Here is a 25,051-nt window from a genome sequence, read left to right as displayed (position 1 = left end):
AGGCCTACTTGGCTTTTTCCCTCCTTCCTTACAGCTCTGGACCAGGCATGGAAGCACTCAATTATGTTACTTAAAATGAAAACCAACAAAGGAAGATTCCTAAAGCAGCAGTTTTTTTTAAAATTATTATTACAATGTTGGTTTCTGTATTTCTGAGACCCCCCTTGCAGAGAGAGGCCCCTGGGTCTTTCTCCACCCAGTACCTCTCTCCCTCTCATTACTTCTAGTGCACACTGAGCTAGAGACTGCACACCCAACCAACCAGGGAGAGAATTCTTTCTCCCTTAATGGCCTGGGATATAATACTGTTTCTCAGAATCTGCATGGTGGAAAAGTGTCTACAGGAACTACAAAATGGGAAACCGCAAAGCCTTCACCTGTGTGTGGAGATCCTAATGAGGGGCAAATAGACACTGTGTAGCCAGGTGTAGTATCAGGAGATGCCTGCCAGGGCAATATTCCCCAGTGCAGAGCCCAAGTGGAATTGACAGACGACATCAGATAAACCCCACGTCAAAGTACTATTAAAGGGAAGAAACCAAATCAGGCAATGTGATACACATCAGAAATCCCAGCCAATACAAAAGTGGAGGAAGAAGGATTGCCAGTTCAAGGTCAGCCGGAGAAAAGTTAGAGAGAACTTACCTCAAAAACAAAAAAAGGCTGGGAGGGTAGTTGAAGTGGTAGAGTACCCTCCCTAGCCCGAAGTCCTGGATTCAATCCCAAGTACCTCAAAGGTGAGGGGGTGGGAGTGCATGTCGCGTTTAAAGAGAATATTCTGACAGAGAGACTGACTCAAATATACTGCACATGTGCATGGAAATGTCACAGTGAAATCCCCACTCGTGTACCTAATAGAAGCAAAATGTAACTAAAGTTTAATAGGCCATCTGCTGACAATCACAAATGTGGATATCAGGTTTCAGTATCAATGTTTATTAAATTTACTAAGCTTGATAACTACTATGCTTAAGAAAATACTTTTAGGAAATATATAACAGGGTACTTAGGAGTGGAGTCATAAATTATGTAATTTATCCTCATAAGGGTCAACAAAACAAATCTATGTGGATATATGTCTGTGTGTGCATTTACAGAAGGAACCGAGATACTGAGCAAGTGATAAGCAAAAAGGGTGAAGTATTAACAACAGGTGACTCAGGGTAAAGGGTATGTCAGTCTTTATAGTGTTAACTAGAATGAGATTCTCACCAGATGTGATGGCACAATTGAACTTGGGACACAGAAGCAGGAGGATCATGGTTGGAAGCTAGCCTAGGCAAAGTTTGTGTTAAGTCCTATCTTAAAAAATAAAGCTGAAAGAACTAGAGGTGTGGCTCAAGTGGCAAAGCACTGGCTCCACTGACAATTCTGCTTGTATGAATAGAAACATGAGGTCCCACATAGATTCTCTTCTGTGCCCTCTGCCTTGACTCTAAGGTGGCTGTGACAAAGGTTTTGAAGTTCTACTTCCTGATCTGTAGGCCCCACGACCGTACAACAAACAAAAAACCTATCTGTTGTGTGTGTATGTGTTTTGTTTCTTGTTTTTGTTGGCCACAGGGCTTGAAATCTGGGCCTGGGCGCTGTCCCTAAGCTCTTCAGCTCAAGGTAAGGGCTCTACTACTTGAGCTCAAGTGTGGTTAATTGGAGATAAGAATCTCATGGACTTTTCTGCCTGGGCTGGCTTTGAATCATGATCCTCAGATCTCTTCTGTTGTTTTTCAACTTTGTGTTAAAGTTTGTGGCAATTTTTGCTAGAGACATTCAGTTTTTATACAGTAAAATGAGTAATTCCTTGATTTATGGTTTCTGGGTTTTGTGGCTTGCTTGGAAATTCTCACCCCACCCTATGGTTCTAGAACATTGTCTTTTCTCTTACTTTATATTTTTAAAATAAAGTACTTTGTATTGCCTGTAACTAATTTTTCTGTATGGAATATATGGATCCAACTCTTCCCCCCACATGAATACCAACTGTCCCAACACTACTGAACTGTGATTAGCCAAGTCAAATGACACCTCTAGCATAGATTTCTGCAAATACATGATTTTTTTTTCAGGGATTCTTTATACTTTGTCAATTTTCTAATACTTTTCTAGTTGCCCTCTCGAATCTGCATGCTAACAGCTAACAATTTTATTGCAGCTGTTGAGACAGGGAGGGTCTCTAATCCAAGCTGGCCTCAAATTCCCAATCTTCTTGTCTCTGCCCTGTTAAAATTAACTATCCATACTATACTTTGAATAGGGCCACGGCCATCCTTCATTATCATTTTTGAAGTGGAAATGCCCTTTGAAGTGGAAATTCCCTTAGTATGTGTCATTTAATACATGTGAATAAAGATACTTAGATACTTAGTTGGAAAAAAAAATACATGTAATATACCCAACCAACTGAACATCATAGTTAAGGGCGGCCTACCTTAAACAGACTTAGAACACCTACTTTAGCTGACAGTTGTGCTAACACAAGCCCATTTTTCTCTGTAGTCCTGAAACATGTAAATACATTACCATGTTCTATCTGTGCAGAGACGTATGCATGTATTGCTAAGCACAAGGATCAAAAGGGAAGAAACTAGAGCAGATGTACATGAATGGTACCAAAGATGAGTCATGCTGTGATGTGCTAAAAAGAATCCATAATGGGTACTGGTGCAGTGGCATAGAGGCATGGCTCAAGTGGTCGAGTATAAGGCCCTGATTTGGACCAAACAAAACTAAAGAAGAATCCACTGAGGAGATCACAGATGAAATTATTAGTCTTTGTTGCTTCTGATTTGTTTTAAAGGGAGTGGATTTCAAATCAGTTGACTACATAAACTTCTAATCCCTTGCTCTCTAACACATGGTGAGCAGATTTACCTAGTGATAGAAAGAAATTTGTGAAGAACTGATATGGTAAGCAAGGAACATGCAGGCACAAAAGAAAATGTACATGAGACCCAGAAGACACTAAGCAGGCAAGAGGAAAACAGATATGGATGATAAGAAATGCCCTTTGGTGTTCAGGGAGAGCAAGAGGCAGCTAGACTCCAGGAACATTTGGGTATACTTTAGTGTTAGACATGATTGAGACTAATTTTCTTGCAGGTATAAAAGTTCAAATATGATTAGCCACTGTTTCCTTCAACACAGAACGGCACAACTGTGGAAAATTTGGGATAGGGTAATGGAGCCTCTGTGGGAAAACACAACACTCCATAGGAGCAATAATAAAAAAACAACATTTAGGAGAAAGCAGGTGACCCTCAGCTTACCTGCCAAGGTGTTCAGAGCTCGAACTGACCAGATACATTAGATTCCTGAGAGTATGCAGTGGTTGTAATTGATCTAAGTTGACATGCTAGAAAAAGCAAGATTTGATGAATACTTTCAAATATGTAACAAGTTAAAAGCTAGTTTACATCACATTTTTCCATACCTGAGAAAAACAAAGGTAAAGGATATTTGTATTCAATTTCTTCACTGCTCGAGTAAATTTCTGTTTGCTGAGATTTTCTCCACAAAATTCACTGTAAAACACATGGTTTGTAAAGTTTTACTTATTTTCTTTTCAGAAATTCTATGTTAAAATGTTCATCTTTTTGAATAGGGCAGTATCTGAGACAGCCTTGCTATGTTGTAGCACATAGCTAGTCTTGAACTCAAAATAATCTTGCCTTAGCCTCCCAATTGCTAGGATTAGAGACATGCTTGCTACCAGCTTTAGGCTCTGAGGCAGAATTCTACCAGTACACTGCTGTAATGTTAAATTAAAATTACAACTATTTGTAACTCCTGACTAATCCGACCTGTAGAGTTTATTCTAGGGGAGGGGAAGGGAAATAACAAAATGCTGAAATAAGGATACAGGTTGACCAATGCATTGCAACAATGAGATGTACAAGACACTATGTTTGAAACAAACTTTACAACCTGGGGGGGGGGAGGTAGGAGGGAGAAGTTGGGGTGTGGGGCAGGAAGGGATGGTAGGGGAAAAACAAAGGAGGAGGTAACAATGCTTGATAGGAAATGTACTCATTATGTTACTCATATAACTTAACTCTTCTATACAGTATTTTTACAATAAAAAACAAAAATTTATTCTACAGACATCTTTGCACAATAAAGATGATGAGGTGTAAAATCAGTCCTTGAAGAATTAACAAGGGGTGGGTAAGATTATTTCAACCCAGTGATATATAAAGAGGGAAAAGTTTACATTTGTTTGAAATGCAAAGATAGCTGGATTGGCGCAGGAACTATGTGTATGTATCTCTTTTTTTTCAACTTTAAATATCAAGGTTTTTATTTTTAAAAAACCATTCAGTTCTTATACACTAGAATCTGAAGTATACTCTATATGAATATCCATATTTTTTTCCTTTTTTTCCCCTCTCCTCCAGCATGAATTCTCTTGGTCTCAGGTTTCACATGCAACTGTAAGATGAAATGAATCAAAATTCATATATTGAAATTAATCTTTTTGTTACACCTCTTTGGGCTTGATAATATTAAAATTCTTGATTCTCATGAATTGAAATCAAGGAGAATGCAACACTGTGCTTGGTGAAGATGTCATTTTACACTCCATGACTTGCCTGTTGCACAGCTTTCTGGGAAGGTTGACATCAAGTATGTGGGACAGAATGTTGGCGAGCTGAGTGGCATAGCACAGGGCAGCACTGATTGTGTAAGCTGGGTTACTGTTCTCCATGTCTGAAAAGGAAGACAACCGTCATGCTCAAAGTGCCTCTGCCTTCAACAAGAATAAGGGGAGTCAAGATTTTTTTCATTTCTATTTTTATCATTTCATTACTGATAGTAAAATTTACGCCTTTCTCTTTGGCCAGGCATAACTGGTCCACTGTTTTGGCTGAGCAGAATGTATCATAAATGAATCTAAACAGGTGAAGCAGGCTTAAACAGACCACATATGAACCAACTGGACATGATAATGCCCAACTTAAGTCAGCCGTGGTGACAAACACCAGTTATAGAAGCACTTGGGAGGTGAAGGCAGGAAGATCTCAAATTCAAGGACAGCCTAGGCATCATAGCAGCATCCTCCCCAAACCCAAAGCTGGGGAGTTACAGGCTCTACAGTAGGGTGCTTATTACATGGCAAAGCCTGGAGTCTACCACCAGTACCACAAAGAAAAATACACAGATGTAAGTAAATGCTCTCAGAAAGACCCTTGCTGACAGATAGTTGTCCAAAAGAGAGGATTTATAGATGGCTGCTTGGCACTGACAGGCATGCTCCCCTAGTTTCAGCTCGGATTGATGGAGTGGTTTTTCAGAACTGTGCAGAAGTGAGGGTGTGCCAAATGCCACTGAACTGTTCAGTTATACGCATGCACACACACACCAAGTTCTCTAAGAATATTTTGTTCTCACCAGGCCCCTGGGTCGTTTTCTTCTCTTCCACCCAATTGTAGTAGGCAGAGTAGTCTCCATTGTTAGGGAGGCTAATCCAAGGCCCTGTAATGCTAATGCTGGTGTCGCCATTGTGATCATCACAGACCCATCGACCAGAAAGGTAAGTGGTCCTCCGGGCTTCAGCAAGCTTGCTCACAGTGCTGGAGGTCATGGCGCTGTCATTCTCTGAAGATACATCCGCAGGATCTCTAACCATCAAGAGATACACAGATTTCAAGAGAGGATTTGCAAGGGGCAACAACACTTTTGCCAGACAGGTGAGAACACTGAAAAGTTGCCCATGGGCAAAAGAACTGATTGGAATATGTGGACATGTGGGTACTATCACAATGATTATCAAACCTGTTGTGGCACAGAAGCTCATACAGCATGGAGAAAGTGGCACCCAGAGCCAGATTCTCAGGATACATGGCTTTGGACACCTGGTTTACATGGTTAAAAATTCATATCCTCAGTCACACCTATAATTCTAGGTTCTCAGGTGGCTGAGATCTAAGGCAATTCAAAGCTAGACTAGGCAGGAAAGTCTGTGAAACTTTTTTTTTTTCATACCAGTCCTAGGACTTGAACTTAGGGCCTGGACACTGTCCCTAAGCTTCTCTGGCTCAAGACTAGTGCTCTCCCACTTAAGCCACAGCAGCAACACTTCCAGCCTTTTCTGAGTAGTTTATTGCAGATAAGTTTCAGGCCTTTTTTTTCCCAGGCTGGCTTTTAGCCATGATCCTCAGATCTCAGCCACCTGAGTAGCTAGGATTACAGGTGTGAGCCACTAGTGTCCAGCTTGAGACCCTTATCTTCAATTACACTCTCTCTCTCCCTCTTCCTCCCTCTCTCCTTCTCTCCCCCCCTCCCCTCCCCCTCTGCTGGAAGTGGGAGCTGTAGCTCACGTGGTAGAACTTCAGCCTTAAGCAAAAAAGAAAAAGGACAACCCCAGGCCCTGAGTTTAAGCCCCTGGTACCAGCACCCAAAACAAAATGAATGCTGTTGATAATTTTAAATGATTAGAAATTTAAACTGCCAATCAGACAGACCTATGCCAGTTAATATGGTCTACATACCTTAGAGGAGGGCTGCTCTCAAACTTTCCAGGGATAAGCTAAGCAATAAATACCAATTTCTATTCTTTAAAAATATTTTGTGAGAAATAAGCCATCACATGTTACTATAACATTTTTTAATTTTTTACAGTACTTGTGAACTTTCCCCCCAGCCTCACCTTAAACTCTAACCCCCTCAGGTGTGAGCCACTGTACTTAAGCAAATTCTTTTTTTCTTTTTTTTGGTCAGGTGTGGGGCTTGAACTGAGAGTGTGGGCTCTGTCCCTGAGCTCTTTTGCTCAAAACTACAGCTCTACCACTATAAGCCTTAGCTCCACTTCTGGTTTTTCAGTGGTTAACTGGAGGTAAGAGTCTCACAGGGACTTTTCTGCCTGGGCTGGCTTCGAACCGCAATCCTCAGATCTCAGTCTCCTGAGCAGTTAGGATTATAGGGGTGGACCACTGGCACCTGGTTTAGCATGGCACATTTCTATCAAAAAAAAAATCTTTTAAATTTCAAAACTGTAAAAATTAACACTGTTTTACATTTTCAAGAATCTATTTAATATCTAAGTCTTTTGGTTGTTCTTCCAATTGAAAACTGCCCCCCAAATCAAGCAGCTGGTTTTTAGCTTGCAGCTCATTTTCATGAGTGCTTCTTTGAGCCAACTCCCAGTGTGCAGCAAGAGGGCTTTATGCACACTTCCTGGCAGCAAGACATGTATTCAAGATTTGATCAGCCGCTTTTACTTTGTACTGAGGACACTGAATGAAAGTCACTTAAAGGAAAAACCTGCCAGTCACAGTGACTATAATAACTACCACTCTGCTTTGGTGTCCCTGCCTGCTTTGTGTCAAAGCACCGGAGGGTTTACTACCCTAGCTTCTGAGCCGCTAGTACCAGTGTCCATGAAGTGAAATAGAAACTTCTGAACAACTTCAGTGTGGTAGAGCATGCCCACAATCCCAGCACTCAAGAGACTGAGGCAGAAGGGATGTAGGTTTGAGGCCAGCTACACAGTGAGACTTTAATGAACAAACAACACAAACAACTAGATTACAGGATAGGACAAAAATCCCTCATGAGCAGCCATGGAAGGTACCAATGCTGAGGGGACAGAACAGTGGACAGACACATTGTTTGTGTTTGTGTGTAAGACAGAAAGTGCTGGAAAAGCAGTGTGAAGCAGGCAGCCAGAGAGGGATTTCTGAGTTTGCACTCTGCCCTGCCAGTGGTTCACATCACAACCTACTGGGTGACACATATAGGTCTGGGAATTGAGGTACCATGCTAATTCCAAGCTCAATCTCCCCCCCCCACCCCCTGGGGGGAGAGAACTGGGGCTTGAACTGAGGGCCTGAGTGCTGTCCTTGAGCCTCTTTGTACCCAAGGCTAGCACTCACTCTACCACTTTTGAGCTACAGCACCACTTCCAGCATTTTCTGAGTAGTTTACTAGAGATAAAAGAGTCTCAAAGACTTTCCTGCTCAAGCTGGCTTTGAACTGCAATCCTCAGATCTCAGCCTCCTGAGTAGGATTACAGGTATAAGTCACTGGCAACTGGAAGGTCAACTTTTATCTCTCTCACATGCAAAGGAACAAGAAATCTTATTATAGAGATAATGTGACTATAACGAACAGCAAGGTGAGGACACCCAGTCTTGTCTATCCAGATTCCCAAGGATTCTTAAGACTAAAATCACAGTACTCTGTCGCAAAAGCAGCTAATATGATAAATGTCATTATTGGGAAGAGGCTAAGACAACACCTGCTGCCCCCCATCTAAGAGACTCTAAATACTAGATGTTTTCTTACATATTAGCTCACGATCATTCTGTGTGGTAGGCATTTTTCCATCTCCACTTAACAGACAAGTAATAAGATTTCTAAGTTCAAGACTGTGTCTCACAGAAGGCAACTAATTAGTAACCTAGCTGGATACTGTGACATGACCCAGCAAATAGTGTGAATCAGTGAGTCACCCAGAAGCTCTGTGACAGACTTGTCCACAGGACAGGGGGCCCCACCCCTAATCCTGGCTGCCAACCCAACTTTACGCAGAGTGTACTGTTTGCCGAAGCAGATAAGACTTAAGTTTCATTACCAGGAAAACCAATGACCCTAGAATGAGGCCAATAAATGAAGTGCTGACGCACTTGAGAAACAGCACTTGGAACTTGACCCATTCTTAAAGTGGGAAGCCTTGCTTACTGTACCTCACACCAGTCTTTACTTCATCGATTGGAAAAATGACAGAAGTGAGCTCCAATATATGGGATCGCCGAAGTTTTGCCAGATGCTCATAATTACTTCTTAAGTCAATGGACTTTTTTTCTACCAGGTCACTAAGTCTGCGATTGTGCCTTTGAATCTTCTCCTTTTTCTCTTGGTGCCTTTGTGCTCGACTGTAAAGCTTCTGATTCTTTTCCTTGTTTTTGAGAAGGCCTTCAGAATCTAAGATAAACAAATCATAACCAACAATTAACTGCACACAGCTTGTGTGTACCGTAGATGCCCACAAGAACTGAGTGCTCCCCCCAGCACTGACACTGAAAGCAAGTAACTCAGTAAGGGTCCGTCTTCCAGTTCTAACACCAGCTTACTTTCCAAAAAGCTCATTAATTTTCACAATCCCTAAGTTCTTTGTAGTTGCTCACATGGATTTGTCCAAGCCATGATCAAGTCAGATTTTTCTTTTAAGGACAGTTTCTAAATTGATACCATAATCACTCTTAAAGTCGCTGAACATCATCTCAGTCACCCCATCAGCAACCAGAGCTGACTAGGAACTCAGAAATGTCTTTTTCTCTCTCCCATCTCCTCATAAATGAAAAAATATTCAATGGTCTTCCTGTAGTCTACTTTTGTTTCTTGGAATAAGCTAAGAGGCTGCAACACAGATCACTCTACAACTACATATAACTTTTCACTGTCTATGCCTTCTATCTTTTTTCAATCTTTAGTTTTTATTATTATAAAGGTGATGTACAGTTACGTAACTAATGAGCACATTTCTTTTTGCACGATGTTACTCCTTCCCTCTCTCCCAGTTTTTCCCTTCTATCCTCACTCCCTAGTTGTGTAGTTCATTTTCAACATAGTGTCTAGTGAGTACATTGATGTATCTGTTCACTCTTTGTCCCTCCATTTTGCTGCTATAAAACCTTAAATGAGAAGATTCTGGAGAAACAACTCATCAGGCTCTACCATTTATAATTTGTGCCCTTTTTCTGAACATGTATTTCAATAACATAGTTAAAAAATACTACTGGGTAGCAAACTTATTATGCATGAGCTTTAAACTTTAGAACTGTTTCCATACTATGAGGTGGGAATGAGATTGTATTTGCCTTCTAAAAAACAGAGATGGCAGGTGGGCCATCCAGAGCAGTGCTGCTATAGCGGGGCTTGTCAATCTGCAAACTGTTACCTGTCAAGACCAGAGTAGTACAAACCCAGAGTAAGCCAAAACTTTTTCTTCAGCATGGCAAAAGCACATTACCATGATACTCAAAGATTACAGGATTTTCTGTCTAGATTTTACCAGTTTTGGTCACTCCCATCATTTGCTAGGGGTAGAAACTACTGTTACAGGGTCAACCTCTTTTTTTTGGGTCAGACACGAGGCTTGAACTCGTTGTCCCTACGCTCTTTTGTTAGGTCTATCACGTTGAGCAACAGCTCCTCTTCCCTTTTTCTGGTGGTTAACTGGAGATAAAGAGTCTTACAGATGTACCTGCCTGAGCTGGATTTGAACTGTGATCCTCAGATCTCAGCTGCCTGAGTAGCTAGAATTATAGACGTGAGTCACCAGTGCCCAGTTAGGGTCTACCTCTTTAAGACCTCTCTCTCCCTCTCTCTCTCTCCCCACTCTCCCTCCCTCATCTTTTGAATCTTTTATTATTATTATTTTTTACTTTCTGTGGATGCTTTTGTTTTGGGGTTTAGGCCCTGTTCAAAATTGCAGACCAAAGCTTTAAATGTGCTTGACAGAGAATGTGCATGCTCAGCACATTCTGCAAGTTCAGAGGGTTCACAAATGCCAGCGGCACACCCTCACTGAACACCATGGGAATGTGTGGAAGGAGGGTGAACTGATGTTAAGTAAAACCCTTTGCTGCTGCTGAAGCCAAGTCTTCAGGAGAACACAGGCAAAACTCCATGGCTCCCGGAGGCCTGCAGTTCTGAGCACCTGCAGGCCTACTTCTCCAACTTGCTCGTCCTGTGCAACTCCATACAAACACCTCATTAGGACGATTTCAAAGGAAGCTCTTACACCATTACATACCACTATTAAATACTTGCTTCTAAAGGCAACCAGGGGACAAGAAAGGCATCGCAAGGCATGATGATGACTCACTATAAACCTCAACTATGGTCTTTAGAAATACATGTTTCTAAGATGTCTAATTTCAATTTTTTACAACTGCCTATGATAAGTATAAAGTATTTAAAGGTAATAGAAAATTGTATATAGATTAAAACAGGTAGGTGATTCACTAAAAAGAAGGTCAGTATTCTGTGCTTTTGGCAAAAATTAATAATTATTACAAGTGACTCCCAATTGAGAATGTGCTTCCTGTTAGCTAAGACAAATGGGAGCAAATATTCCTCACTTTCTTTTCCATGGTGTCAAGATCAAACCAAGGGCTTCATACATGCAAAACACATGTTCTAAGCTAAGCTATATCCTCAGCCCTTTCTAATGTTAAAACTGAGGGCTCATGAGCTGGGCACTGGTGGCTCACGCCTGTAATCCTAACTACTCAGGAGTCTGAGATCTGAGGATTACGGTTCAAAGCCAGCCTGGGCAGGGAAGTCCCTGAGACTCCAATAAACCACTAGAAAACCAGAAATAATGCTATGGCTCAAGTGGTAGAGCGCTCACCTGGAGCTGAAGAATGCAGGGACAGCGCCCAAGCCCAGAGTTCAAGCTCCACGATCGACCAAAAAAAAACAAAAAACAAAACAAAACTGAAGGCTCAGAATGTGGCTTAGTGGTAAAGTGCTTGCCTTAGCATGCATGAAACCCTGGGTTTGATTCCTCAGTACCACATAGACAAAAAGCTGGAAGTGGTGGTATGGCTCAAGTGGTAGAGCGCCAGCCTTGAGCACCAAGGAGCTCAGGGACAATGCCCAGTCCTTGAATTCAAGCCCCAGGACTAACAAAAAAAAAAGAGAGAGAGAGAAAGGAAACAAGTTATTGAAGGCTGCTATAAATGTATTTATTTAAATCCATTACATAACTATTTTACAAGGACAAAGAAAGCCAATACAGGTTGAACATCCCTGATAAGAAAATCTAAATCCTGAAATGCTCCCAAATCCAGAATTTCTGGAGTGTCAACATGCTATCAAAAGTAGAAAATTCTACACCTAACCTCAAATGCAACATGCTAAAAAACACATTATATAATTGCTTCCAGGCTATATGTATAAAGTTGTTTTTGAAAAACAAGTGAGTTGGGCTGGGAAGGTGGCTCAGTGGTAGAGTGCTTGTCTTGCATGCATGAGGCCCTGGGTTCCATTCCTCAGCACCACATAAACAGAAAAAGACGGAAGTGGCTCAGTGGTAAAGCGCTAGCCTTGAGCTGAAGAATTGAGGGACAGTGCCCAGGCCCAGAGTTCAGGCCCCACAACCAAAAAAAAAAAAAAACCCAAAAAAATGAAAAAAGTGAGTCGGCATTTCATCTACATGCAAATATTTTAAAATGTTTTTAAAAATCCAAAATCTAAAAGACTACTAGTTACAAGTATTTAATATTTTCAACCTGAAGTAAACTCCAAATCACTGTAGCTCCAACTTCATCTGGTTTTCACTGCTTTATTTTATTAATCCCATGAGCTGGGCACTGGTGGCTCATGCCTGTAATCCTAGCCACTTAAAAGGCTGAAGTCTGAGCATCCTAGTTCGAAGCCAGCCCAGGCAGGAAAGGCTGTGAGACTCTTATCTCCAATTAGCCACCAAAATGCCAGAACTAGACCTATAGCTCAAGGGGTAGAGAGCCAGATTTAAGTAAAAAAGCTCAGGGACTAGGCCCAGTCCCTGAGTTCAAACTTCAGTGTACACACACACACACACACACACATACACACACACACACTCCCTCTCTCTCTCTCTCTCTCTCTCTCTCTCTCTCTCGGAATTCCCAGGAGTTTTTGGTCAGGGCTGGCAGGAAGGGGGCAAGTTACTTACTCTTCTTCATTTCTTCATTTCCTTTACATATTGTTTGCTTCAGCTGTTCAATCCTCATCTTGCAAGACATTATTTTCCATCTCTGAAAAATGTAAGCCATAAATGTCATAAATGTTGGTGTCATGATCAAGTAATAATATCTACTCCAGATCACTGTTCATTTTCAGAAAAAAAGGAAGAAAAGATTTGATAATTATGTTGGTTAAAGGTTTTCTAACTGTGGTAGACTCCAAAAAGAAAACTTTTTTTCTAGCTCAATGGAGTTGGTTGCTAGGAAATTAAGGGAGGAAAAAAAACTTTCATAGCTCTTTTCCATGAGTTAATTAAGCACAGAGAAAAATGTTGAAGGACAGTCTCTAAATTTGCTCTGTCCAATACTAGACATACAAGGTTATTTAAAACTTGACTAAACGGACATAAAATTAGTTCCTTACACTACACCTGAATGTCAAATGGTCAACACCATCCATGGCTAGTTTGGCAAGGTAGATACAGAACATTGGGATCATCACCAAGTCTTATAGTTATGCTATTCTACATTCTTAATGCTCAACATCACTACAGTATCTCACTTCATAAAGTAAACACTAACTGCACAGTAATAAAATTTCCTACTCAAGCTGGTGGGTTTGTTTTGTTTTGAACCAGTAGTGGGGCTTCAGCTCAGGGCCTTGTGTTCTTGCTTGATTTTTTCTGCTCAAGGCTAGTGGCTCTATCACTTGAGCCACATCTCCACTTTCGGCTTTTTGATGGTTAACTAGAGAAAGAGTCTCACAGATTTGTCTGCCCCAAATTGACTTAGATTTCATTTTACAGAGTACCTCGGATTACAGATATGAGCTACCAGTATCCAGCCAAAAGTATTTTTTGCTTTTGTTTTTTGGTATATAATCAAATAATTATTTTCTGAAACACCTTGAGAAATTATATGAATCATAAAATTGTTTTTGCTTATTACCAGGGAATGGTAAAACCAGGTACCAGCTGGAATGGTAAAATCAGCTACCCTTAAAATGTCTAAAGGATGGACAAGAATGAATTAAAACATGGTTATTCCTTAATGCCTCTGTAACTGTAGATAAGGATTGGTAGGGAAGCGACTTCTCCTAGAACCAGATCAATTTAAGGACAGACCTAGAGGGTGTGATGGACTTAGAAAAAAAAAAAAAGAAAATTAAATACCCTTAAAGGTGTTTAAGCATCAACATTCAAATTTTTTGATAAACAGACATTACAGGGATTTCAAAAAAATTAATAGAACACGTTTTTCTCATAATATCTACAGCATAAGCAAAATTTATTTTCATTACAAATATGGGTAACAAAAAAGTATACATTCTTGTGGTTGAGAAAAAAAAGTAGAAAATATGACTGTTTGCCTGACTCCTGTATATTCACAAGGGGTAATGGCTCTGTGTACATGCCATGTGCATACACTAGGGTGCGAGATAGAACACAGGTCCTAGTTAGTGAATGCTAACAAGCACTTTTCTACCATGCTACAATCCCTGCAGCCCCCAGATCAGCCTCCAAGAGTAATCTCTTAAAACTGAAGTGTGATGTGTATGGTTTTAGATTTTTAGAGTATAAATGCCTAGGTAGAATCTAAATTTACCTTAGCCTACTTGTTTTATTTTTCTGTTAAAAATTATTATAGACATTCTTTCCTTTTAGACCATGTATTTTAAAACTCATCAAAAGAAATTTTAATTGACATAGTAATTGTGCATATTTGTGGGCTTTCATGTAAGATTTCAACACCTTTTTTTTGGTTGGTTGTGGGGCTTGAACTCTGGACCTGGGCGCTATCTCTCAGCTCTTCAGCTCAAGGTGAGCACTCTACCCCTTGAGCCAAAGTGCCACTTCCGGTTTTCTGATGGTTTATTGGAGATAAGAGTCTCATAGACTTTCCTTGCCGAGGCTTTGAATTGTGATCCCCGGATCTCAGCCTCCTGAGCAGCTAGAATTATAGGTGTGAGCCACCAGCTCCTGACTTCAACACATTCTTTTTAACAGGTAGGCAGCACTATGGGTTTTTATCTCCTGATTGATGGCCATATCACATACTATGTGAATTATAATACAGCTAGGCAGCACTATGGGTTTTTATCTCCTCCTGATTGATGGCCATATCACATACTATGTGAATTATAATACATGAATAAGATATGTATAATATTTACATATTATGTAAATGGCTATGAATGTTTACAGATTCATTTCACCACCACCAGGACTGCAGATAAGTCAGCTTCTTTCACCATAAAGTTCTGCATTCATAGGCATTTCTTCAGGAGGAAAATTGTTGGACAAACTGTATGTGCCTTTACCATGTTTTTCTTTGTTGTTGTTGCTTATTTTGGGTTTTTTTTTTTGGCACTGTTTTCTTCGTGTGTGTGTGTGTGTATCTGTGTGTGTGTGTCTGTGTGTGTGTGTCTGTGTGTGTGTACTGGTCCTTGGGCTTGAATTCAAGGCCTGAGAGCGGATATAAAGAGTCTCATTAACTTTCCTTCCTGGAATGGCTTTGAACCGGGATCCTCAGATCTCAGCCTGCTAGTAGGGGTGAGCCATCAGTGCCTGCTGATTATGGGTTTTTTAACTCAGGCCCTGTGTAGCTAGGTAAGTGCTCAACCACTTACACCTGGAACAAGCCTTATATGAGCTCTATAAAAACAGCCACCACCAAACTGTCCCTAAATAGAATGAATTGATGGATGATCCCATCAACAAGGAATGTAAGTGTTAAGTGCTGCTAAACTCTTTTGTTTTCATCTTTATATTTATTTTTTCAGTTTAACTGTAAATTTTTATCATCTTTAATATAAAAACAAACTTTTATGTCATCTGTCGATATGCTCTTCAATATTCTTTCTTTCAATATTTTATGCATTTAGGTTCAACTATTAAGCCATATGGAGTATGTTTTTTTAATAAATAATTATTGCCAAAAAAGTCATTCCTTTGTATTCTTATGCCAATACCAGACTTCCTAATTATCTTTTGATGGCTCCATAGTTTAATTGCCTATACCCTGGTTTTGGTACTTCAGTGAAATATTTGAGAAGGCCACAACTCAAAATGATTTTTCATGTTCTCCCACATAAAATTCTGTAGCTTCAAGCATTAAGGAACATTAACATAAATAATCCTTTGAACTCACCAATTGATCTGTTATCCATTTTCCTTCCACAGCCTTTAATACTCTGTATGGGAAAGAGATACAGAAAATAAGCAAGAGTAGGAAATCAGTTTCTAAATTTTATTTTTTGTTTTATTTTTGAGAGTAAGTCTGGCTATATTGTGTATAGGCTCTTTGTGGATTCCTGGGCTCAATTGATCCTTCCAGCCCTACCTCTCAAGGCTAGTACTACAGCTATCAAAATGAACCCCTCTTGTGCAATTCATTGATATTTTTTCAATGTCATAAAAAAAGAAGACCAAGCCGGGTGCTGGTGGCTCACGCCTGTAATCCTAGCTACTTAGGAGGCCGAGGTCTGAGGATCACAGTTCAGAGCCAGCCTGGGCAAGAAAGTCCATGAAACTCTTATCTCCAATAAACCACCAGCAAACCAGAAGTGGCGCTGTAGCTCAAGTGGTAGAGTGCTAGCCTTGAGCTGAAGAGCTGAGGGACAGCGCTCAGGCCCCAGAGTTCAAGCCCCACAACCGACAAGAGAAAAAAAAAAAAAGACCACGTTAAACTTAATAACTTATCAATCCACATATCTATATAACCTAACAGCAGATTAACCCACATGGTGACAGACAAGTTCCCCAAATTAAAAAGCAAACTAAAAAAACTCACTCTTTCTGAAATTCTTCTTGCTTGCTTTTAAGTTGGCTTAACCGTTCTTTCTTGTCAATAAACCTAGAAGAAAAAAATACTGGTTATTTAAATATTCCTTTTCTCGAACTCAGTGAGACCATTTAAATTCCCAAGAGCTCATCATTTCTGCACTCTGAAAATGTCTCTCAAAGTAAACATACACCTCCTCCAAAGGGAATTCACCCTGGGAATTCAGTTATTTTAAGACTACAAATCGGGGCTGGGAAGTTGGCTCAGTGGTAGAGCGCTTGCTTTGCATACCTGAGGCCCTGGGTTCGATTCCTCAGCACCACATAAGCAAAAAGAAAAATGCGGAGTTGTTTTTTTGGTTAAGTGGTGGAGCACTAGCCTCGAGCTGAAGAGCTGAGGGACAGCGCCCAGGCCCAGAGTTCAGGCCCCACGACCGGACCCAAAAAAAAAAAAAAAGACTACAAATCTTCAACCTTCCTTTCTTTCTATAGATTTTTCCCTGGCACCCATCACCCAGATTACTTTGTAAAACATGCACCTCAGAATACTAACATGAATTTGAATACAAGCACATCGAGGATTCCAATATAAATAACTTCAATTGCTGAGCTTAATTGAATCCTGCCCTCTCATGTAAATCAAGTCATAATTTTTAGAGTGTCATTTTTTTTCACTAATTTGTCATGGATTACTGAAAGGTGATAAATTACTTTAAAGTTATCAGAAGAAAGAGGTACCACAGTGCTGATAATTTTTTTTTATTGGTTGTGGGGCTTGAACTCAGGGCCTAGATGCTGTCCCTCAGCTCTTCAGTTCAAGGCTAGCACTCTACCACCTGAGCCACAGCACCACTTCCTGTTTTCTGGTGGTTTATTGGAGATAAGAGTCTCATGGACTTTCCTGACCGGGCTGGCTTTGAACCATGATCCTCAGACCTCAGCCTCCTGCGTAGCTAGGATTACAGGTGTGAGCCACTGGTGCCCGGCTAGTGCTGATAATTTTCTTGTTGTTTGTTAAACTTCTACACCCCCCCCCCCTTATTGTCTTCCAGATACTTTATTTTTAGTTTAGTTTGCTTGCTTTCTTCTTCCCTCTTCCCCTCCCCACTGGAATAACATGATTCTCACTATATGGCCCAGGCAAGTCCTAAACACAGGACCCTTGTGCCTCAGCCTCTCAGGTCCTGGGATTACAGGTGTGAATCACCATGCCTGGCTCAATCCTATTTTATTTGTTTGGTTGTTTATATATTTATTTTTGCCAGTCCTAGGGCTTGAACTCAGGGCCTAGGCACTGTCCCTAAGCTTCTTTTGCTCTAGCACTTTACCACTTGAGCCACACAGTGCTGCTTCTGGCTTTTTCTGTTTACATAGTACTGAGGAATCGAACCCAGGGCTTCATGACATGCTACGCAAGCACTCTACCACTAAGCCACATTCCAAGCCCCTCACTTCTCTTTTTAAGATTGATTTTAACTGGCACATAAAAAAATATAAAAATTATACTCTCTCACACACATGGTTAACACATGTATAGCATAAAAATAAGTTAAGCATATCTTTACATTTACCATTTTTATGGTGATAACATCCAAACTCCTATCTTTGTGGACCACAATTTTCATAATTGCCACCTATAATTATTCTCTATACAGTACCATAACAGAAGTTCTAAACTGTACCTTAGTATCTTCTTTCTTTATTCTCCCAACCTCTGGTATCACTATTCTAAATTACTTCTACTAGACCACTGTTTTTGTGTGTGCCAGTACTAAGGCTCTCAAGGCCTGGACACTATCCTTTTAACTTTTTTGTTCAAGTCTAGCTCTCTACCACTTGAGCCTCAGCTCTACTTCTGGCTTCTTAGTTCATTAGAGCTAAATTCCACAGACTTTCCTTCCCAGACTGGCTTAAAACCACAGTCCTCAGATCTCAGCTTCCTGAGAAGCTAGGATTATAGGTGTGAACCACCATTTTTTTTTTAAGACCCTGCATGTAAATGGTATATCTTTCTTTGTCTGGCCCATTTCCCTTGACATAATGATCTGCAGTTCTACCTACATTGCAAATGTTCCTCTTTTGTAACATAATCCAATAAATCCATTTATCTCCCTCTAAGCATTGTTTCACTTGCAGATTAAAAATTTTGGTACAGGTATTTTCATTATCATTCAGTGTGAAGCTATTAAGTTTCCATGAGATTTCTTCTTGCTGCATAAAATTTGAAGTATAATTGTTTAGTTTCCACACTATATGGAACTTTATAGATAATGTGTTACTCTCTTCAACTTTAATTCTGATGTAGTCATATAATACTCTGAGATTTCAGTGTTTTGATTTGAGACTGTTTCAAGACCTTGGTTTTGGTCTGCCTCTGAAAATTCCATTAGCACTTGAAAGAATGTGCATTATACATCTACTGAGTGCAGTGGTATCACATCTTCTAGATCTGTGCTGTTCCACCAGCCACGCATGACTACTGAGCATCTGAAATACGGCCTGTTGCATTACCAGGGTTTGGGGAATGAGGGAGTATGACTAATATCATGAACTGATTATGAACTGAGCAAACAGTGGCTCACTATTTTCAAGGGGAGGATAATGCCAAAAGGCTCAATAACATGGTATGGTGTCCAAGATTACACTTTTGATGTCCTCTAAATTCCTAGCATAGAATAATATGTTAAGAAAACAAATAGAGACACACAGCTGCAAAAATAATATTGCCAAAGAAGTCTCTCTTAAGACACTGTTTCTACAATCTTAGTGTTTGAAACACATCAAGAGATCTATTTGTAAATGGAGGGATAACATGACCTGATAATGATCTTCACTGAGAATGTACAATAATATTAAACAAAAAGGCAAATCATTTCATGTATCACAGGGTGGTATTAAAAATCAGTAGAGAAATAAAAAGCAAACCAAACAGTATTATGTGACATAATTACGAAGTTATAAAATGACACCACTCACATTTAAACTTGCAACTAAGCTCCTTACATGCACTAACCACATTTCAAGAGCATACTTACCTAATTGGAGTAGCATGGCCACAGAATATGTCTACTACCACTGTAGAAAGTCCTACTGAATAACACTACAGTGTCCAGTAAGGTGGCAACTACATGAAACAGGACTGGAAAACCCAGAAACCAAACCAGAATGAGACAGGCACAGGGATTCATTAATTATCAGGCATTTGCCATGTGCCTAAAATGCAAGCATGATCCAGGATACCGAACTAGACATTCTTCTGCAGTGGTGCATTCTTGGACATACCACTTGTTATTTGCTTCAATTTCCTTGTATTAGAAATGACATAAGTGTGGTATTTACTTCAGCCCCACAAAGGCAACGTGGTGATTCATCTAGGGAAACATGGTGATTCTGATAAGCTAAAGGAAATGACAAACCCACAAGACTCTCAGACCAGGCAGAAGACTGGGATGGGAGCAAAAATCTTCAGTGCTCTCCTTTCAGATCTGAAATAAAAATGTGACTTTGCACTAAAACAAACTGAAATGAGCAACAACTCTGTCCAGCTGATTCTACTGTGCCAGCTGATTCTCATGGGCTTTGTTAGCAAAAACAATAGAAACACACAAACAAAAAGCCCTTAAGAACAAATATATGGATGATAGCGGGAATAATAAGCCAAAGATAACAGTTCTTAGTGGATCTTGTTAGCCTTCATGAAAGAAATTAAAAACAGGTAGTACTAACAAAGTTCAACAGCAGAGGATACTCAGGAATCTGGGTAGGTCAGAATGTCACTTGCTCACTCCAGACACTCATCCATTCTCCACATTCCCCATCCCAATATTCATTCTACTATCCTGTGCTTTCTCAGTATGTCTCCCAGCAAGAAGTAGGAAGATAAATAGACAGTTACCACCTTCAGACTTCCATCCATGTTTTATCTTAAAATAGGTTGGGGGAAGTGGGTGGATCCATGTCATAAAGCATTTCCATCCCAGAACAGACTGGCTCATCTCATTCTTTAATAGGTATATAGAATTTCACTGAATGGCCACCATTGCAAAATTTTGGCAATTATCTTTAAATTTCCTCTAAAATACTTTCTATGATTCATAAGGTCACCAACAGTGGGTGACAGAACCCACCTTCTGAATCCCCCACAAACCAAACATTTTATGTTTCTTCTAGGTCTCTGTTATTCTTACTATCCTCTCATTTTTTTAAAGAGGGGTAGAGGTTGGTGATGGGCTTAAACTCAGGGCCCTCTAGGGTATCTCTCAGCTGTTTTGCTCACTGTTGGCACTCTACGACTTGAGCTATATCTCCAGTTCTTTTTGTGCTTTCTTTGTTGTTTTGTTTTTACTGGTTAATTTGTAAGAATCCCTTATATTTGTTTGCCCCAGCTGAACCTTGATCCTCTGAGCTCAGCCTCCTAAGTACCTAAGATCACAGGTGTGAGCCACTGGCGCCAGATCATCTCTCTATTTGTCCATTTGGACATCTTTTCATCTTTTATTGATACATTTAATTTGCTGTTTCTTTATGTTCTTCATCTTTTTTTAGTTTTTTTTTTGGGGGGATGGGTTTTTTTTTTTTTGGTATGTTGGTCGTGGTACCTGAACTCTGGGCCTGGGCGCTGTCCCTCAGCTTTTCAGCTCAAGGATAGTGCTCTACCAACTTTGAGCCACAGCACCACTTCTGGCTTTTTCTGCTTATGTGGTGCTGAGGAATCGAACCCAGGGCTTCATGAATGCAAGACCAGCACTCTACCACCTTCCCAGCCCCTTTTTTTTTTTTAGTTTTTTTTAAATGACTGTTTATTAAAGAATTTGATCATTTTTTCCCTTTAATACATCTTGAAATTATTTTTCTCAATTTGTGTTCTTACTGTTTAGCTTTAGAGAATTTCTAAGCTTTTATGCAGGTACATTTACTGTATTACTCTTTTTTGTTGCTGTTGTTTTTAAATGATTCTAGGCCAGGTGCTGGTGGCTCATGCTTGTAATCGTAGCTATTCAAGAGGCTGAGATCTGAGGATCATGGTTAGAAGCCAGCTCTGGCAGAAAAGGCTATGACACTCTTATCTCCAATTAACCATCAGAAAACAAGTGGCACCGTGGCTCAAGTGATATCCTTAAGTGAAAAAGCTTAGGCCCTGGGGCTGGGAAGGTGGCTCAGTGGTAGAGTGCTTGTCTTGCATGCATGAAACCCTGGGTTTGATTCCTCAGCACCACATAAGCAGAAAAAGCCGGAAGTGGGGCTGAGCCTCAAGTGGTAGAGCACTAGCTTTGAGCTGAGGGGCAGCACCCAGGCTCAGAGTTTGGGCCCCATGACTGACAAAAAAAAAAGAAAGAAAGAAAGAGAGAGAGAGAGACAGGAAGGAAGGAAGGAAGGAAGGAAGGAAGGAAGGAAGGAAGGAAGGAAGGAAAGAAAGAAAGAAAGAAAGAAAGAAAAAGCTTAGGCCCTGAGTTCAAACCCTATTGGAGGGGGGAAGATGGAGAGAGGGAGGGAGGGAAAGAGGAGGGGGAGAGGGAGAGGGAGAGAAGAGAGAGGAGAGAAGAAGAAGAAGAAGAAGAAGAAGAAGAAGAAGAAGAAGAAGAAGAAGAAGAAGAAGAAGAAGAAGAAGAAGGAGAGTGTGTGTGTCTAGTTGTGCTTTCTGAAAGAAATCTGACAGTCATATTTTCTCTTCCAAAATATGTTTTCTAAAGCCAGGCATGGCAACACACATGGATTTGGGGCCGTACAGCAAGACATTGCCCCATGCTAAAAAGTCTTCCAGACTTACCAAGGTTTCTGTTTGTTTTTGAGAGTCATGTTACACAACTCACGCTTGCCATGAACTTACAATCATCCTGCCTCAGCCTCCCAACTACTGGGATTTCAAGTGTACCCTGCCTTTCCTCACTTCTGTGACTTAGCATTTGTTTTCTTTCCTCTAAATGCTTACTCCCTCAAATTGGCTTTGTTGTTTCCTAAATTCTTCCATACTTTTGTTACTTTTTTTTTCCCAATGAAAAAATAGGATGGGGGAGGGGGCAGGAATGTCTCAGGTGGTTGCCTAGCAAGTGTTAGGTCCTGAGTTTATCCCCAGGGACACCTCTCCTTCCTCCTCTCATCCTCCCCCTCCCCAACATACAAGTAGAGACAGAGGATGTAGCTCAGTGGCAGGGCACTAGCCTAGCATGCTAAAATTCCTTGGACTCAAATCCAAAAAATAAAATAGTACTGGGCTGTCTAAGGGGGTAGAAGCAATAAGAAGGAGGGAGAAAAGAGAGAAGGAGGGGGAAAGAGAGAAGGACCATAGACAAATAGGCAGACACTCTGGACAAAAATGACTCCTAATAGCTGATTTTACACCAGGTACTATATTAGACATTTAGCAGTTAGTTATTTACCTTAATCTCACTAACTGCTGGATGGGTATAGTACTATTCTTACCATTTTTCAAGTGAGTAAACAGAGACTGAGAGTCTCAAGTTGGTTTGTTCAATGTCACAGAGCCAGAATGTAATCATTACTTGAAAAATGTATTTTACACTAAAAAGAATGGAGCAACATAGACCAGGAAGGGGAGAAGAGGGAAAGAAGGTGTATTTGTAGATACCCACAGGAGAGATCCACAGCAGACAGAGAGAGAGAGAGAGAGAGAAACCTGGAAAGACAGGAAGGATGAAGATCCAAAGAGAGGTTGGGACAGAAGCGTGTGGGCGGTGAGTCCGTAGTGAGCGCAGGCAGAGGGAGGTGGATCCAGAGACATGGCTCATGTTGTGAGGCCACTGCTTTAATAGTGGCCTCCTTCCCTACTCTACTAGGTCCACTGTCTATGGCCCCACCATTGAGCACCATGGCTGGTATCCCGGTCTGGATGACCTTCCTGGATACTCTGGGCCAAGTAGAGTTCAAGGCCATGAAGGAGCAGGCATGTGAGGGTTCAAAGTTAACAATCAATAGCAGCCAAACTCTTCATGCAAAGTCAAGGACCACTATGACTTCCTGTCCTGCTGGACTGGGAACAAGGCAGACCTGGAGAGCCAGCTCCAGACTCCCCCATCTGAAGCATGCATCTTCGGTTCCTCCCACCAAGTGGCTTACTTCCAGACCTGAGCCAACCTGTCTCAACATCTATGAGCCTTGGAGCAGCTGGTATGAGCCAACGGAAATATCAAAAGTAACAGCTCCTACACAGCCCACCCTGTGCCCAGGAGGGAGGACTGGAGTTGCCTTTGTGTCTAGCTACAGGTAAGACAGCTACCAGCCAAGCTCTTGGGACCCAATGCTTCACAGCTTTCTGTGTGGCCTTTGGCCCAGGTTGAGCCTCAGTTTCCAACTCTGCCTTTCCCAGGACACACTCCACTACCTTACTCCTGGCCGCCTCTGTGCCATTGTCATGTGTGCTCTCTGCCAACTCCTTCTTTCCCCTACCCCAGTCACAGGAGATGTTTACAGGCAAATAAGACAGGCAAAGAAAAAACAAGTTTTTAGCAAAAAGAAAACTTAGAAAGTTAATAGAAAATGAAACCAAACATTATATAGGCTGCTCCCTTGTCAGATAAGAATGATGCTGCTTGTCTATAAGGATTAGGGAGAATTTGAAAGCATCAAGTTCAGATGCTTATAAGCATATAACACAAGCAAGTGCACCTTTTCTTTATTCAATGAGTGGTTTTGCATCTTACTATGTATAGTATACTGGCCCATGTAAAGAGCTGGGGCAAGGACCCTCTGGGAAGGTGGCTCAGTGATACAGTGCTTGTCTTGCATGCATAAGGTCCTGGGTTTGATTCCTCAGCACCACATCAGCAGAAAAAGCCAGAAGTGGTGCTGTGGCTCAAGTGGTAGAGCGCTAGCCTTGAGCTGAAGAGCTGAGGGACAGCGCCCAGGCCCAGAGTTCAGGCCCCACAACTGACACAACTCCCCCACCTCCCCCCCCAAAAAAAAGAGATGAGGAATAAACAGTCTTAACACTGCTTCTGTGAATAAAAGGAGTATGCTACTTTAGACAACTTGTTCTAGAGACACTCTTTACAAATGAAAATAGAAAATTTCAGTTTTGTTTTCAAGATAGTAAGCACAAAAATAAAAATATTATGATTTCATCTTGGCATAGAAAACAAAGTATTGAAGACTAGACCCCATCTATATTAGAGATGTCTCTACTGATTTTCTTTAGATTTCTGTAATATTTAAGCTAAACATCTTTAAATTGCAAAAGCCATATTTAGATTTACTTTCTAAAAAGAACACATCCTACTTTAGGGGTTCATTAGTATAAAAATTCAAAGTATTGCCAGGCACTGGTGGCTCACACCTATTAATCCCAGCTACTCAGTATAGGCTGAGATCTAAGGATCACAGTTCAAAGCCAGCCCAAGCAGGAAAATCCGTGAAACTCTTATCTCTAATAAACCAGCAAAAAAGCCAGAAGTGGTGCTGCTGTGACTCAAGTAGCAGACTTTATATTTAAAAAAAAAAAAAGTTCAGGGGCAGCACTCAGGTCCTGAGTTCAAGTGCCAGGATCAGCACACATATATACCGCCCTCTCCCACCAACTTTAAAACATTTGAATTTAAAGTACCTGGATACCCTAAATAGAAATGCCTTCAAAATTTTAGTAAG

The 25,051-nt window shown here is 40.8% G+C and overlaps 1 protein-coding gene across 1 annotated transcript in view; it reads right to left on the bottom strand.

The window, feature by feature from the left end:
- The window catches only part of Atg14 (autophagy related 14), a 39,536-nt gene that overhangs the window by 5,436 nt on the left and 9,049 nt on the right, over positions 1-25,051 (bottom strand). The window contains exons 2-9 of the mRNA XM_013012331.1: positions 16,464-16,526; positions 15,822-15,864; positions 12,662-12,743; positions 8,682-8,919; positions 5,386-5,615; positions 4,587-4,704; positions 3,428-3,518; positions 3,264-3,349 (exon numbers count right to left, since the gene is read on the bottom strand). Coding sequence (XP_012867785.1) covers positions 3,264-3,349; positions 3,428-3,518; positions 4,587-4,704; positions 5,386-5,615; positions 8,682-8,919; positions 12,662-12,743; positions 15,822-15,864; positions 16,464-16,526 — 951 coding nt within the window. The remainder of the gene's footprint in view (positions 1-3,263; positions 3,350-3,427; positions 3,519-4,586; positions 4,705-5,385; positions 5,616-8,681; positions 8,920-12,661; positions 12,744-15,821; positions 15,865-16,463; positions 16,527-25,051) is intronic.

This window comes from Dipodomys ordii, unplaced genomic scaffold, assembly GCF_000151885.1.
Source record: "Dipodomys ordii isolate 6190 unplaced genomic scaffold, Dord_2.0 Scaffold16, whole genome shotgun sequence".
NCBI classification, from domain to species: domain Eukaryota; kingdom Metazoa; phylum Chordata; class Mammalia; order Rodentia; family Heteromyidae; genus Dipodomys; species Dipodomys ordii.
The sequence above is the reverse complement of the archived record's forward strand: the minus strand, read 5'-3'. Positions and strand labels throughout refer to the sequence as shown.